The sequence below is a fragment of the Bremia lactucae genome (assembly GCF_004359215.1).
Source record: "Bremia lactucae strain SF5 chromosome Unknown BlacSF5_NotPlaced_4_SHOA01000001.1_737238bp, whole genome shotgun sequence".
NCBI classification, from domain to species: domain Eukaryota; phylum Oomycota; class Peronosporomycetes; order Peronosporales; family Peronosporaceae; genus Bremia; species Bremia lactucae.
This window is the reverse complement of record NW_027152016.1, coordinates 259,368-274,475: the sequence shown is the minus strand read 5'-3', so window position 1 is coordinate 274,475 and position 15,108 is coordinate 259,368. Positions and strand designations below refer to the sequence as shown.

At 44.6% G+C, this 15,108-nt stretch overlaps 3 protein-coding genes across 3 annotated transcripts; 1 reads left to right on the top strand and 2 right to left on the bottom strand.

Moving 5' to 3' along the window:
• Positions 1-2,884: 2,884 nt before the first annotated feature.
• CCR75_005088 (uncharacterized protein) lies at positions 2,885-3,295 on the top strand (the record flags this gene model as incomplete). The annotated part of the gene is made up of 1 exon (XM_067963171.1): positions 2,885-3,295. The coding sequence occupies one exon, from the start codon at positions 2,885-2,887 to the stop codon at positions 3,293-3,295; it is 411 nt and encodes a 136-aa protein (XP_067823888.1).
• A 1,084-nt stretch (positions 3,296-4,379) lies between these two features.
• On the bottom strand, positions 4,380-5,627 carry CCR75_005087 (uncharacterized protein; the record flags this gene model as incomplete). The annotated part of the gene is made up of 1 exon (XM_067963170.1): positions 4,380-5,627. The coding sequence occupies one exon, from the start codon at positions 5,625-5,627 to the stop codon at positions 4,380-4,382; it is 1,248 nt and encodes a 415-aa protein (XP_067823887.1).
• Positions 5,628-9,370: 3,743 nt separating this feature from the next.
• CCR75_005086 (uncharacterized protein) lies at positions 9,371-11,110 on the bottom strand (the record flags this gene model as incomplete). The annotated part of the gene is made up of 1 exon (XM_067963169.1): positions 9,371-11,110. The coding sequence occupies one exon, from the start codon at positions 11,108-11,110 to the stop codon at positions 9,371-9,373; it is 1,740 nt and encodes a 579-aa protein (XP_067823886.1).
• Between the last annotated feature and the right edge of the window lie 3,998 nt (positions 11,111-15,108).

Below are 15,108 nucleotides of genomic sequence, written 5' to 3'. Positions count from 1 at the left end.
TCCGACTCGCACTCGTAGTCGACCTCCAAAGAGGGGTCGTATTCACGTGGTGAATCACCACGTGCACTCGCAACACCAAGTGTTGTGCGAGTGGAAGACACTACGGTAGACGGAACGTCTACCGCAAGAGATAGCAGTGCATCACCCGCGGCTGCACGAACCGCAGCCGAAGGCTCAGCACTATCATCACCCCGCATGAATTGTTCCTTCATGCGATGGAATTTAAAATGATGGACCTGACCAATCAAAATTATTTAAAAAAATTCAGTGGTCACTTAGCGACCACTCCATCTAATGACATTCAGAGTGATTGTCGTTTAAGGAAGGGGTGATGTACGGGGTGTATCGTTACATGAAATTAACACTTTAAGGTTGTTAATTAATATATTATTTAAAAGGTAGATAATATTTGTAGGATATTACTTTATATAGTAATGTTCAGAAATCCTATCCATAAATAGGTATAGGCCATTATATCTATTTATGCCGCAGACGAATCAGCTGTAGAAGTAATCAAAGAGAGTTACAAGATAAGATAGATAAGAATTCATTTACATGTTTAGTATTATTTTATAGTTAAGTCAGCAGTTACAAAGATTGATTAAGAGACACTTAACTATATTAATACAGTTTTCATTTTACCCTCTTAAGTTAACTTGTCTTAAGAGAAGTCTTCCTCTATACGTACAGTGTACGTCACCTAACGAAAGGCACACTCACAACCGAAGCAGTGTGAAGTGGGCTTGTACTGAAACAGTACAAGTCGCAGTGCCCCGTTACACGCCATCCGGAAGTCAATAAACGGGTGTTTAAAACAAAGCGTGATGCAGACGGTGAGATTGAGCGTTTTAAGGCTATGCTCGTCGCCTGCGGTAACGAGCAGGGCTTTGGCGTTGACTATGGTTTGATATTTATTGCGGTGATGGAGTTTAGTACGGTGAAGATCATACTGGTACTTGCACTGCATTGGGGGGCTAGCCAGACATGGCGATATTCCAAATGCATATCTGAAGGCAGACAAAGAAGGACATTTGGTGATTTTAATCGCCATTCCTCAGGGAATGATTGTTCCAGGTGATGCTAGATCAATTTGGTGTTACTGGGTGTGAAAAGCTAGCATTACGGCTTGAAAAGTCTCTTTACGGGCATAAACAAGCAGGTTGCCTTTAAAGTGAATTATTGAGCACAAAAGTAGAGGAGAATGGGTTTACTCGCTGCTTGTCAGACCTGTGTCTGTACTTGATTACGATCAAGGCAATCGCATTATCATCGGTATGTATGTGAATGATTTGTTGGTCACGGCTTTTATTCAGACCACGGTAGATGAATTATTAAAGTAATGAGTGTTTTGTCTATCAAGGGCTTGGGCGAAGTTAACAAGTGTTTGGGCATGCGAGTTAATTTAATTAATGCAAAGACCTACACGATTGATCAAACCGCAGCAATAGTGGAGATGCTGAGCCAAAATGGACTGATGCAAGCAAATAGCGTGAAGGGCAAATTGGTGAAGAAACTAGCGACAACGAATCAAAACCAGTGTATTTGGAAAATGGGGCAAAAATGGCAAGCCAACTAGACGAGACTTTCAGTCACTAGTTGGAGTCCTCTGGATTGCCGACTGTTCGAGACCTGACATCATTTTTGCTGTCCACAAGGCAACAAGGCGGACGCACTAGCCCAGCGTCAGCGACTGGAAGTTGGCGAACTGCGTTGCCCGATATCTGAAGATCAGAAAAGACACGAAACTTTACATGAGTATTGGTACGTAGGATGATGAAATCAAGCTTAAAAGTTGGAGTGATTCGGACTCTGCGGCAAATACGTCGGACCAAAAATCGATTACTGGCGCGTTACTTACCGTGAACAGAGTAATTGTGCACTGAGATTGCAAAACAACAACTGGAGTATCCCTGTCCACCATGGCGGCAGAATTTATCTCGGCGTCGCATGAAGGACTGGAGCTACTGGGTTACGGGGAATGCTGAAATAGATTGGTCCAAAGGAGCCAATGAGCATGCTGATGGACTGTCAAGCAGCAATTAAGTAGTTAGAATGTAAAGGAAGCATTTCGAGCACAAAATACGTTTATGTGCGCATGCAATTCATATGCGATAATGCAAAAAAAAGGGTATAGTGAAACTTAGTTACGTGTAGTCAAAGCTCATGAAGGCAGGCCTGCTAACGAAGACACTGCCGGCGCCCAGAGTAGCGGAAGTGCGAGGACTGTTTGAACTTGTGTGCTTATTGTAGGTGATTTGGGCAAAGCAATCGTTCGAGGAGGAGTATTGAAAACGATAGTCGCTGTGAAAGCGTTTCTCTCGGCTGACCACTTGGGATTTACGGGAGTTTCTGTCGTCGGTTTATTTAGAAAAATCCAGGCGAATGATTTGTTCCGGAGAGACGTAACCTACGTGACAGGTAGCTCGCTACAAATGACACTTCTACTTTACCTAACATCATTACATTTTAAGACACGAGCATCAACAACACCAACAGCACTAAGATTTAGATTAAGTAGCTCAAAATGTCTAGAAACCGCAGCGTTTTGATTTGGTAAAAACTTTTACGCAATTATATTTAATTGTTTCGTTGGATGTTTTCTGACAAATTAGAAGCGACGATTTCCTATAATTGTATTAAAATTGATGGGTGGTGGCTGATTAAAGGTTGGGGGCTGAATAACGATTTCAAAATAATATATGCTCCTTTGTGAATTTTCTTACGAATTTAAATAAATCGAAAGTAGACATTTCCTCGCACATAAATTTGAAGTACCGAACCTCGATTAATGCAGTCTGACTACCTTCAAATTTAAATATATAAATCTTCGATGACACTTCACGAAAGATAGAAGATTGTCAGTCCGGATCTTCCCTTTGACACGATGAAGATTTTTGCTACTTTCTTCGCTGTGCTAGCCGCCACCTCGACCTCCACGTTCGAAGCAGTTCACGTAAAAGTGTCCTCAACGGAGAATTCAAGAAATAGCGGCGCGTTGAAGGAAAAGGCACACGAGAAGGCGCTGGCTAAGAAGCAGAACATGTTTTATCGCATGGCGACCATGAAATCAACGCCGTGGGACTCAGAGCCCAAAGAGCGCGAGGCCAAGTGCGAAGATCTGTGCATGCTTAACAGCTTCTGGGAGTTTCAGCAGGGCCGCAATTGCTACAACAATCCCTCCGAACTCTGCCCAGTCTACAAGGCGGGTCTTGCATCGATGGACGTGGTGCTCACCGTGACCGAATGCACCTGCAATGACAGCCCGAATACCAGCAGTACAAACAGTGATGACTAAATTTAGCTCAAGGGTAGATGTAGAAATTTATAATAATATGACATTTTTTCGCAAACAGAAGCTCAATAGACTTACTTTGCGAGGGTCATCTGTTCTAGGATTAGATTTCCCGGATATAGTAAAGGTCCTATTGCTCACGAAGGTATGCAGTGAACAGACTCTTTGTAAGAACTTTCGCCTAAATTTGCTGTTTCGCGAACGTCTGGAGAATTCAGAAATAGTGACATGAATTCTCATGAGTTATCAAATCATTGAATGGTAATCGACAGTAAACCGTGTTGCTGCAGTGTGGAAGCCTTGGCTTGATACGAGCCAAAGGAAAAAGCTCGTCAGTTTAGAGTTGTACAAGTCGCATTGTTAAGAAAAAGTCGTGGGAGCGGATATACATTAACCTTCTATTTTTCAATGGAACGTTTTGTGAATATAGTCTGCGAGCGAATGCAACTATGCTACCAGCCAGGTATAATGTGACGATAAAAGCATACGTATGGGTTGCATCTTCACCTTTAGAGATAATAAATCAAAGCCGACGGCAGAAACTTGCGGAATCGTCCAATCCTTGAAAAAAACTGACGCACTTCGTCTTCTTCATCTTTGAAGCCACGCAAGGTGAGCTCAGGAGCGATGGTAAGCATCAACCGATTGGTGATTTTCTCTGCGTAGATCGACGACAGAAAGCTCATTTATATTGTAAATTTGGCGATGGATTGTAAGTCTTTTGACGACAGCAAAGAGCAATACAATTGACGCAGCAATAAATGCCGTCTGATGACATTTCTCAAGCAAAATAATGAATTGCACGGTCTCGGCGTCACAATAACAATTGAATCATTCACAACCAGCGTGGCGAGGGAAATGTTTCGAATTTCTTACAAAAGTAAAGACAAATATTAAATCTGACATACAGATCCATTTTCGGTAAAGTTAAATATCCCAATTCAAGTAGCGATAGTTGCAACTATAATGGAGAAATGGGCAGGACGCAAAAGGTGTTGATTGGCTACAATATATTGTGTCGGTACGAATGCTTGACCACTTGGTTTATAATTCGATCAATTCACTTATCATCTACATTCGTCTAAATTCACGCTATAGTTTTGTAATACAGCATCTCCTCTTGGCTAATTGTACCAGCAGCAACTGAAAGTGCGTCAATTTCGCAGCTTTCACAGATCGTGACAAGAATTTGCGACAGTCGTTGATCTGGCAGCATAAATGACAATTGATGCTGTCGTCGACACTCCAAGCACAAGTACCTTGTACAAATTTTACAGTGCCGCTTCTTCTGCAAGAGTTTTGTACCGGGATTCGTCTTTAAAACTGCTTGCACAAGCACGGATTGTTTCTTTCGACACCCACAACAGTGTCGGTCGTCGGCAGAGTCATTGGAAGACCTCCCCGTGCTTTCCGAGTCTGACGACGACAAGTCGCCACTCTGTCGTCGTTTCAGAGCCCACGCGAGCTTTTTCATTTGGCCACAATACACGTGTTTAGCCACGCACAATAACGTACGAGCGGCCAATTTAATCACAATTGCTCGCATGATCCCACCAGCGGGATTAAAGAATCCCTTTACATACACGTCAATTCGATTCGAAGCGCGTTGGTGATAAAACATACTAATGGAACAATTCCCTCGAAAGTGCGTGTCAAGCACGGGCGTTTCGGGAAACTGCACGGAGTGGACAATGTGATATCCCACGCGTTCGCCGTTTCGGAGACGTTCGAAACCCATGGTTTCCATGTATACAAAGTCCCGATGTTTCACAATTGGACGAATTGCCAATGGGACGACCAATTCGACCCATTTAATACAGAATGACGTGAACGGATTGTCGTCGGAAGGTGGCGTTAAGGTTGCGAGGACACAACTACGGGGTACATCGTCATTCACGTACGAGAAATTGATCCGACCTTGTTCCGTCGTGGTACATGCGAGACCATACATCAGGTCATCCAAGTTACCCTTTATGGTACCCGTGATGAGGATAATTGGTACATGCACCGCAGGCGTTTCGTGCTGATAAACACGGGGCGCATCGGATGCTCGTTGGTGCTCTGCGTACGCTTTCAATTCGTCTTTTGACGATACGAGTTTCCACTGATCTTCGTCCACGATGCCATGGTGTTCTTCTAAAAACGACTCGTACGCGCCAATGTTGCGTGCGACTAATCGATGCTCGAGGACTTCCAAGTCCATGGTCGTGGTAGACGACAAATGGAGCGGCGAAAAGGGACTGGCGAATCGTTTCGGCACGAACGAATTGCTCTTGACCTTCTCGGAACGCCCGGACATCATGACTTCTTTTTTAATCACGTCGCTAGATACCATGATAAAGTGTTTAATGCGTTAAGGTACTTGAGACAAAAGTCTTGAACGCTCGAAGCCAAGACGAGGACTCGTGAAAGATAGTACTGTGGTCCAGTACTCTGTTTGTCTATCCCCCGTGACTGCTTCACTTTATGCTTTCGCATAAGTGTAAGAACCTGACGAACGTGAGTTTTATGAACTTCCACGTCCGTCTTACCGTTCATGGACCGGCTATGGACGAATCCATCGTCACAATAATTTGGTGCGAATTCTCGCACCGGTCTCAACCGATTTGTTGCGCATCTGTTGAATGTTGCAGGGGCGTTACTAAGCCCCTGAGGCATCACTAGCCATTCCCAGAGCATCCCACTGGGAGTGCTCACTACTGTGTACGGGATGTCCCGCTCACGCATGAGAATTTGATACAACCCATCCATCAGATCCATAGACGAAAAGATTGTACTCGTAGACATACCATCTATTATTACGTATTTTCTAGGTATCGGCGCTTGAGCCGGTACAGTTGCAGCATTCAGTATGTTAAATGCGTGCACTATCCGCCACCCTCCTGTGGCCTTTCGCACACAGAACGTCGAAGTGCTATATGGGGAGGTCGAATTTCTCACATGGCCCGCTTTTAATCGATCGATAAAGAATTTATCGATCGCAAGTTCTTGTTCACGAGGCAATGGCCACTGCTTCATTTCACAGTACTTCGAGCCCGGTAGGCAACTCGCATCGAACTGCTACAGGGTATACATCCCTGAAATCAATTAAATACTCGTTTAGAGGATTTCCCTTGAGTGACTCCCAAGATTGAGTACTACAGTAGAACCCCTCTAAAGTAATACGCTCTAAAGTAATAATACGTCCTAAGTAATACAATTTCGTGGTCCCGAGTTGGGACTTAAGGTTAAAGTAATATTTTGCCAAAGTAATAAAGTAATATTTTTTAAAGTCCCACTATTAGTAGACACATACCCCAAAAGTAATATATTAAGTTGTATCTAAAAAATTTTTTTTTCAAATAACTATACTTCTTTTGCCGCTTTTGAGAGAAATTGATGGAGAGTGACTTGCTTCTTTCCAGTAATCTGTATCCTTTCAAAATCGTCCAAAACTTCATTCAGTTTCCTGTGAGTCGTGGAAGTATCACACTCCCTCTGCATGAAGTACAGTTTACACAACCTTATTGCATCAAGGACGTCCTTGGCTTTCACAAGGGCTGGCACTTCGCTATCATCCGCATCGGGAATCCCTCCTTCCACTTCTACAGGCAAAGACAATCCATGTTCTTCCATTGTTACTGCCACAATGTCTTTTACGTCAGGACTATAGGCGACCTCTCTCTCCAAGGGGTTGTTGAGGATGGCGTTGATGTCCATTGGATTGCGGTACAGTTGATCATTCTGTAACATCAGGTCATCTGCAACATTTGCGGGGGGTTCGGTCGCCCTAGCAGGAACTTGGATGTTCAAGCTTGATGTCCGAATTTTGCAGTGATTAAAACAATTACGAATAGTGTCGTTGGTCAACATATTCCAGGCCTCCATAGCCCACACCATCGCCTTCAAAACATCCACTTTTTATGCGCTTCCACATTGTCAAGTGTTTCATCCAGCTCCAATGCTCTTAGCAAGTTGCGATTGAAAATTTTCCTGTAAAAGGCCTTCAAAGTTCGAATAATGCCTGCATCACAAGGCTGAATTCGGGAAGTTGTGTTGGGCGGCAGGTAAAGGATTTTAACATTGGCCAGCTCCGGCAAGCTGTCAATTGGAACATGAGCAGGACAATTGTCCATAATCAGCAGCACCTGTCTTCTCCCCATCCTCCGATTAAACCATTGTAGCCATTCCAAAACCAATACACTGTTCATCCAAGCCTTCGGGTTTGCCCTGTAGTGGCAGCCAAGGTTCTGACGATTGATATTTTCGAGACAACGGGGATTCAAGTATTTCCCAATCACCAAAAGTGGGACACGATCTGAGCCATCTCCGTTGGCACAAACAACAAAAGTTAGCCGTTCCTTGTGCTGCTTGCGGCCCTCCAGTTGCTTCGTTGCAAGTGAACGATCAGCCTAAAGTGAGGAGGCAATAAATTTTAGTATTTGAAGTTGCTTTCAAAGTGATTTCAACTGGCCCCGACATACCTGAAGTCGGTAAAACAAACCCGTTTCATCCATATTGTAGATATCCTTCCATTCATACTGATCCAAAACTTCTCGAATTGCGGGTAAGGATTGCTCGAGTATCTCCATGTTAACCGAACCGCTCTCTCCATGTCTCACTCGCTCTTTGATTCCATATCGAGCTTTGAACCTGTTCAACCAGCCATTGGAGAATTGAAACGTATTTGTGTCTTGATCGGGGTACAGTCTCTCCAAAAAAATCCTCCCCTTTTCTTTATAAAGTTCACCCGAGAGATCCATGACATCTTCGTAAGTTCGCACAAATTTGTAAAGTGCCTCTTCCATGAGAGGGTATTCTACAGTCTTCTGACGCTTCGCATCCATACTAATTTTTGCTCCGTCTCCTGCACCAGCTTTTTCACCTTGGGAGATCCAGTGCTCCTGCTGCTTGAGAATCTTGGAAATCGCAGCTTGACTGACAGTCATGCCAAATTTCTCTACCACCCATTGCGCAATTTTCCTTCTGTGTTCCACTGGTATCACGCTTCCTTTTACTGATAGCTATGCGGATTTCATTAGTGATAGGAGCATGAGCAACCTTCAGGTGTGCTTTCGCCATTTTTTGTGTTAAGTTTGCAGTTCTTGCTTAGACGTTTAGATTTGCCGTTCCCGTTCTGTACTTCTTATAAATATTTTAGTTTAGTTAAAGTGTCAAAGTTGAAGCTTCACGTCGAGGGTTAGGGTTAGGTAATGCGTCAGCTGCACATTGAGCTTCCTAAACGAAAAATTTCTGGAGAGAAGAGGTTGGCATCTAAAGTAATAAAACGCATAAAGTAATATTACTTTTCGGTCCTAAGAGTATTACTTTAGAGGGGTTATACTGTATATCTATTTATTCCGCAGACTAATCAGCTGTAGAGGTAATCAAAGAGAGAGTTACAGATAAGATAAAGATAAGAACTCAATTACACGTTTAGTATTAGATTATAATTAAGTTAACATTTACAAGATGGAAAGAGATACACTTAACTATATTGATACAGTTTTCATTTACCCTCTTTAAGCTAGTTACCTTAAAGAGAAGTCTTCCTCTGCACGTACTAGTGTACGTGAAATAACGTGAGGCACCACTCGCAACTGAAGCAGTGCGAAGTGGACTTGTACTGAAGCAGTACAAGTCGTAGTGCTCCGTTACATCGGTGCAATTCTTCCCCAAAAAACACACCCTGTCTTATGTATGATTCTTGCGTAATCAGGTCACTATTGGTCAAATTCCCGACATATTAATCATTACGCCAAAACCACATATTTTGTCTCATTTTGTCCTAATACGAATCTGGCGGTTGTATCAGCCACAGATATCACGAATCAACTCGTTTAAAAAAAACAGAAAAAAATCGCATCTTTAATGTTTGATCTATTTTCTTCTAAAATCAAATCAGAATCAGCCACATAGTCACGAATTAATTTTTTTTTGTGTTTAAAAACACAAAAAGCAATCGCATTTTAATGTTGTATTGAAATTACATAATAGAAAAATTAATTCCATAACCGCGAACCTCTTGACGAAAAACGAAAACGACATATACACGCATTCAGTCGAGATCGAAGACACTGGCATTGTACGTCCTTACGTTTAAATCCTTGCAATGTTCGTCGCATTAATCTCCACGGGGGAGCTATACGAGTCAAAAGCTCTGATCATGGCTTCGTCCCGGTCAATCCGTTTATCATCCAATTTCTTCTTCTTAACAACGAATGCAATCGCAGCTAAAGCGATGGTACCCACGACTGCCATCACAACAAGTACGACAATGAACGGACTCGTACCCGAGGGCTTAGCAGAAGACTTGGTCGACACTTGTTCCGTTTTTAAAGGATTGGCTTTGTCATTTTGCTGATTGTTTGGCATGTCGATATCGTCGTTAGACAGTAGAACTGACGTCTTGCTCTTCCCGTCTTCGGATAGCAGAACTGGTAGTTCCATCTGGACCGGTACATCGGACAGCACCGTGCCAGCCTTGTAATTACCTGAGCCAGGAATCACCGGCAGCTGTTGCGTTTGATCTTGAGAGCTCAATCCTGAATCGCCAGGTACTTGAACATTTCCAGCATCGTATTGGTTTGATCCAAGATGTTCCGTGAGCAAATTAATTGGCTTTTCCGAATTTAGTGGACCCACTGTCAATTCAGGACCTTTTTCTGCTTGCTTATTGGCTAAATTTAAGCTTTCCGGCAGCAAGTTCGGTCCTGGATAAGTGTGGCCGACATCACCTTCATTAGACTGTAAAACCGATACATCACTTGCGGGGACGTCGGCTAGTGTCACAAGCCCCGCTTTGTAATTCGTGTCCGAGGCACCAATCGAATCGAAAGTGTTGTATGCATCTGTCTGTTCGGGCGTCGGTGGTGCAGCTACAGGTGTCGTCGGTACTGATTCTGAGGCTGGTACTGTTTCCAATGATGGTACTAATTCCGGTGTTAATACTGGTACCGGTGTCGTCGGTACTTGTTCTGGGGTTGGTACAATTTCCGGTGTTGGTACGAAGTCCGTTGTTGACACTGGTGGTACCTGTATCGGGTTACTTTCCGGCGGGGTTACTTCTGGCGTAATTGGTGGGACGACGGGGTACGTCGGAGTAACAGGTGCGGGTGCGATTGTCGGCGGTAATTCCGATGGTTTCGGATCATTGGAGCTCTGATGCGTCTCGCCTCCATTAAAGTTCATCGTGCCTTCGATGCACTTGTCCACCTCGAGCTTCAGCGTGTCAGTAATCGTCTCGCCCGAGATGGACGTCATTTCGACGTTCACGGCATCCATGTTCACATTCGCTCCGTTCGCAAGCAAGTAGTAATAGCACGAATCCACCATAGTCACGTCTTGGTTCTCAATCTTAAAACTCGCGACGCCATTGGCGAAATTCGTCGGTTGAATCGCAAGCCACGAGCTGCTACTGCCACTTTTCGTACAGTACTGAACATTCCCTTTGACAGGACAATCGACGAATTGCCACTTGATATTGTACCGCGAAGGGTCACTCCCTGTGAGTTTTTTAAAGACGCTTGGCGACAAGTCCAAATCGCCTTGTTTGCATTCAGGACACCGATCGAGGAGGTACACGACCTCAGTCGTGGTTTTATCGCTGCAGCGATCGTCGTCGCACGAGACTTGGGCGCAGCGGCCACAATTGCGAGTCGAGTCCCATTGATCGTTGTTTAACGCCGCATAGTTCCCGTTCACGCCAGGGTCGTACATGAAATTGCAATTGCCCGACGATACATTACCGAGTGTGTAGGCCGTGCCCTCGCCTTTAAAAAAACCATTGGCACTCGCAAAGGCCACAGTTGGCATCAATACGAAGTAGGACCAAAGCATTGTTCGCAATTGCTTCGCGGCACGAAGGACAAGTGAATAATGCGACGCACTGATCGACGCTGGAATGTCCAGGAGCAAATCAAGTTTGAGAGTCCGAAAGAAAGCCGCCACATGGTGCCTCGATTTTGTGGCCCAACAGACACAAATAGCGTAATACTTGGAAGGCACTCACAAAAAGCCCCGTTTTATATTGTTTTATTATGATCGCAAGGTACAGGGGGCAACCTATACCTTGGACCATGTGCGAATTATGCGCGATCGCTTAAATCGACGCAATTGCACGAACCGAGGTTGTTTCTTAGTGACCTACCAAAATCTTTACGTTCTGCGCAAACAAACCATAGTCGCCTTTACTTTTGTTCTATAAGTGCATCTCTAAGATACCCATGGGGCCTCACACCGTGTTTGCTATCAAAGTCAGTGTCTTAATCGTAAAGGGATCCGAACGGTCGCGACTGCGTCGTCCTGTTGCATCAATTTAAATTATTGAGGCTTTCGACGGCTATAGGCGCATCGATGTTCTGGACTTAAAGCCGGCGCGTCCAGATGGAAATCGCTTGTCGTCCGACCGGATAGGTATTTGCCACATAAATATATTGTCAATTGTGTCCTCTCCTGTTGATCGTGACCTTACTGTCCATACTGCAAATGATGTGTCCCACATTCCGATGTCGGAAGATTGTTGTGATCGTGACCTTGTTCGATGGAAAAGCTCCTTCCAAGTGTTGCACACTTCGTCGAAGGAGCGTGTTGCAGTTATTCACTGGTGTTTCTCCTGCTATAAAGCCATGCGTAACCTTTCATTGCAATAACGTCCTCCGAACCCGAGTTCACTTAAAATGCTTAGTTTGCAGTGGGCAGACGTGTGCACCAAATTTCACGGGTGTAGCGATGCATTCACGGCTGTTTGTGGTAAGTATCGTGCTCTTAGTATTTCGAGCACTAAATTAACGGGCAGCTTACAGCATCAGAAATCTTTTGAAAATGACCCCAATGAAATTTTCCAAATGACACCGCAAAGGTGTCCATTTCTTCAAGGCATCAATTGGTATTTCCGGCAGTTGCACTGAGGTGGACAGACTCGTGTGAAATTTATTGTAAAGTCCACGAACGCTCGACTGCTACCCGACACCTTTCAGCGTAAGCTTATCCACTCATCGCGCATGTGATACGTCTTCCAGCTAGATTTTCTAACCTCGGCCGGTTTACTTTCCTTGGACAGTTTACTGCTTCCAGATGAAGAAGCTGGCATCAAATCAATCTCAATTGTAGAAAAAGAAGTATTGAATTGATATGGAAATCATAAGGTGAAGGGTCCGATTAAAGCGCTACTTCAAGCAAATCAACTTGCCTCCTATCCCTCAAAAGCCTGACTCGAGTTTTATAACTCGCGATTCTAGCGAATCAACTGATAGAACTAAGTAGTGGAGACTTTTTAGCGAGTGCGCGATGTCCATACAACCAATAAGTCCCCGCAGTAAGGCCACAATGTGCGGAACCAAATTGGCACGTGCGTGATATAAACCTACGATTTATAAAGCCCGCGACGGTAAATGGCGTGAAAAAAACAATTGAAAACCGTCCCTCTCTTATCCCCCGAGATCCACGATTCGACAAGACCAAGTATACAATCTGTTGAGAATTAACTAAAACTACCTGAGACCACCCAATCTGGGCGTATTTCTATAAATACCGAAATAAAGCTCCTGTTCAGTACGAGCGTGGTATTTTAAAACTTTAATATGGCTATCGTAAGTTGTATGCAAATCTCAAGAAATGTATATTCGCTGCGAGCGAAATACCACTTCTTGGGTGCATCGTCGGTAAACACGGCGTGCGCCCTGATCCCGAAAAGATCAAGACAATCACCGACTGGCCAGTTCCAGTCGATGTCAAGGGACTTAGAAAGTTCCTTGGTTTAGCGGCGTACTTGCACAAGTACTCTCGCAATTATGCAGAGATGACAGTTCATCTCTCTCGTCTCTTGAAAAAAGACGAGAAATGGTTATGGAACGCTGATTGTCAGCGTTCGTTTGAAGGTATCAAGCAAAGCTTGATGCAATCGCCCATCTTGGCGATTGCAGATCAAGACAGACCATTCCATGTGGTCTGTGACGCCAGCGATTTTGCAATCGGCTGCGCGTTAATGCAATACAATACAGACGGCGCAGAGCGCGTCGTCTGTTACCAATCGCGTCAGCTGCAACCAGCTGAACGCAATAACCCAGTGCATGGCAAGGAACCCCTTGCCATAAAATATGCATTGGCTAAATTTAGGTTCTATCTCCTAGAAGATAGACCGTTCATCGTATATACGGACCATGCGTCATTACGCACGGCCGTAAACAGTCCACACCTTTCGCAAAGAATGGCGAGTGGCTATCCTTCTTCGCGGAGTATATCTTCTCCGTCGAATATAAACCAGGACGGCTTAATGTCGTCGCGGATGCGTTATCACGCCGATCCGATTTCGAGTCAGCAGTGCACTCTAACAGTGAAAGAATCTTACTGTTGCAACACTCACTACGAGCTTTTCGTCATCAACCTTAGTTGATGACATAAAGAAAGCTTATAAAGAAGATAAGGACCTTCAATGTTTGATGGATCACTTTATGAATCCATCCGATAAATCTTTAGAAGATCTACCGGCTTTATATCGATCGTCATCCGATCGATACACAACACGTAACGGCTTATTGCATTACACAGCCGTTACCGGCAACACCCCACGTGTCGTCGTCCCGACCCACAATGTTTTGCGCTTGCGCATCATGAATGAGTGTCACGATGCTCCAACAAGTAGACAGTGTGGACGAGAGAAAACTTACCTCACAGTAAGTCGATACTTTTACTGGCCCCGCCAGTATCAGTTTGTGCGCAAGTACATCCGTGCTTGCGAGGTTTGTCAACGGGTGAAGCCTAGCCCTTCATCCCGTGCACCTCTTCAACCTCTACCACTCCCGGCAGAGTGTTGGCAGTCCGTATCTATGGACTTCGTCTTCGGATTTCCCGAAGACGAACACAAAAACAATGGAATCCTTGTTTTTGTAGACAGATTCAGCAAGATGGTACACCTTCCTGCGGTACCAGAGCCAATAACGGCTCCGAGTTGTGCCCGCGTCTTTATCGGCACGGTATCCAAACTCCACGGGTTACCCCGTGAACTGGTCTCGGATAGAGATCCGAGATTTACGGCGGAGTTCTGGCAAACCGTGTTCCGATCTCTCGTAACACGGCTGACTATGTCAACATCCGATCACCCAGAAACAGATGGTCAAACCGAACGCATAAATCGCGTCCTCGAAGAGATACTTCGAAGTTACGTCCAATCGTATCCGAATTGGAGCGAGTTTTACCCGATGGTCGAATTCGCCATCAAAAGTTCGGTGCATGCGTCTACAACGCATTTGCTCTTCCATGTTTGTCTGCACTCCGTTTCTGTCGGTCCACTGCGTTAGCAGTGGAATCCTGAACGTAACGGATTATTGATTCTCGAGTTAGCAGAAACTCTTCTGCTAACTCATTTGTTTTTTCTTTTTCAGTACGCTTTGTGCGTACTGCCATGAGATCGTTCTCATCTTCGATGTCGATTTCTTCGACGTCGACATCACTCGCGTCGTTGTTATTTTCGACGCGGGATGAGCATGACCCAGAATCGGATTTGCTCGTGCGAGTCCTCCCTTTCTTAAACTAGAGGATCCCTCTAATTGGGTGGGTAGGCGAGGATGGCGTAAGCCATTCGCGAAGAACGGTGTATGTATATTCATTTAAAATTAATGATCTAGTGCTACTCTCTACGGTAAACTTACCTAAGCAATTAGTCACTAATGTGGGTAGCAGTAAACTACTACCCAAGTTCATTGGGCCTTTCCGTGTACTGCATCGCAGAGGCAATGCGTACACAATAGAATTGCCACGTAGGATGCGAACGCATCCTACGTTTTACGTTGGTCGGCTCCGCCCGTACCATCAGTACGCGGCTTCTTCCGAGGACGGAT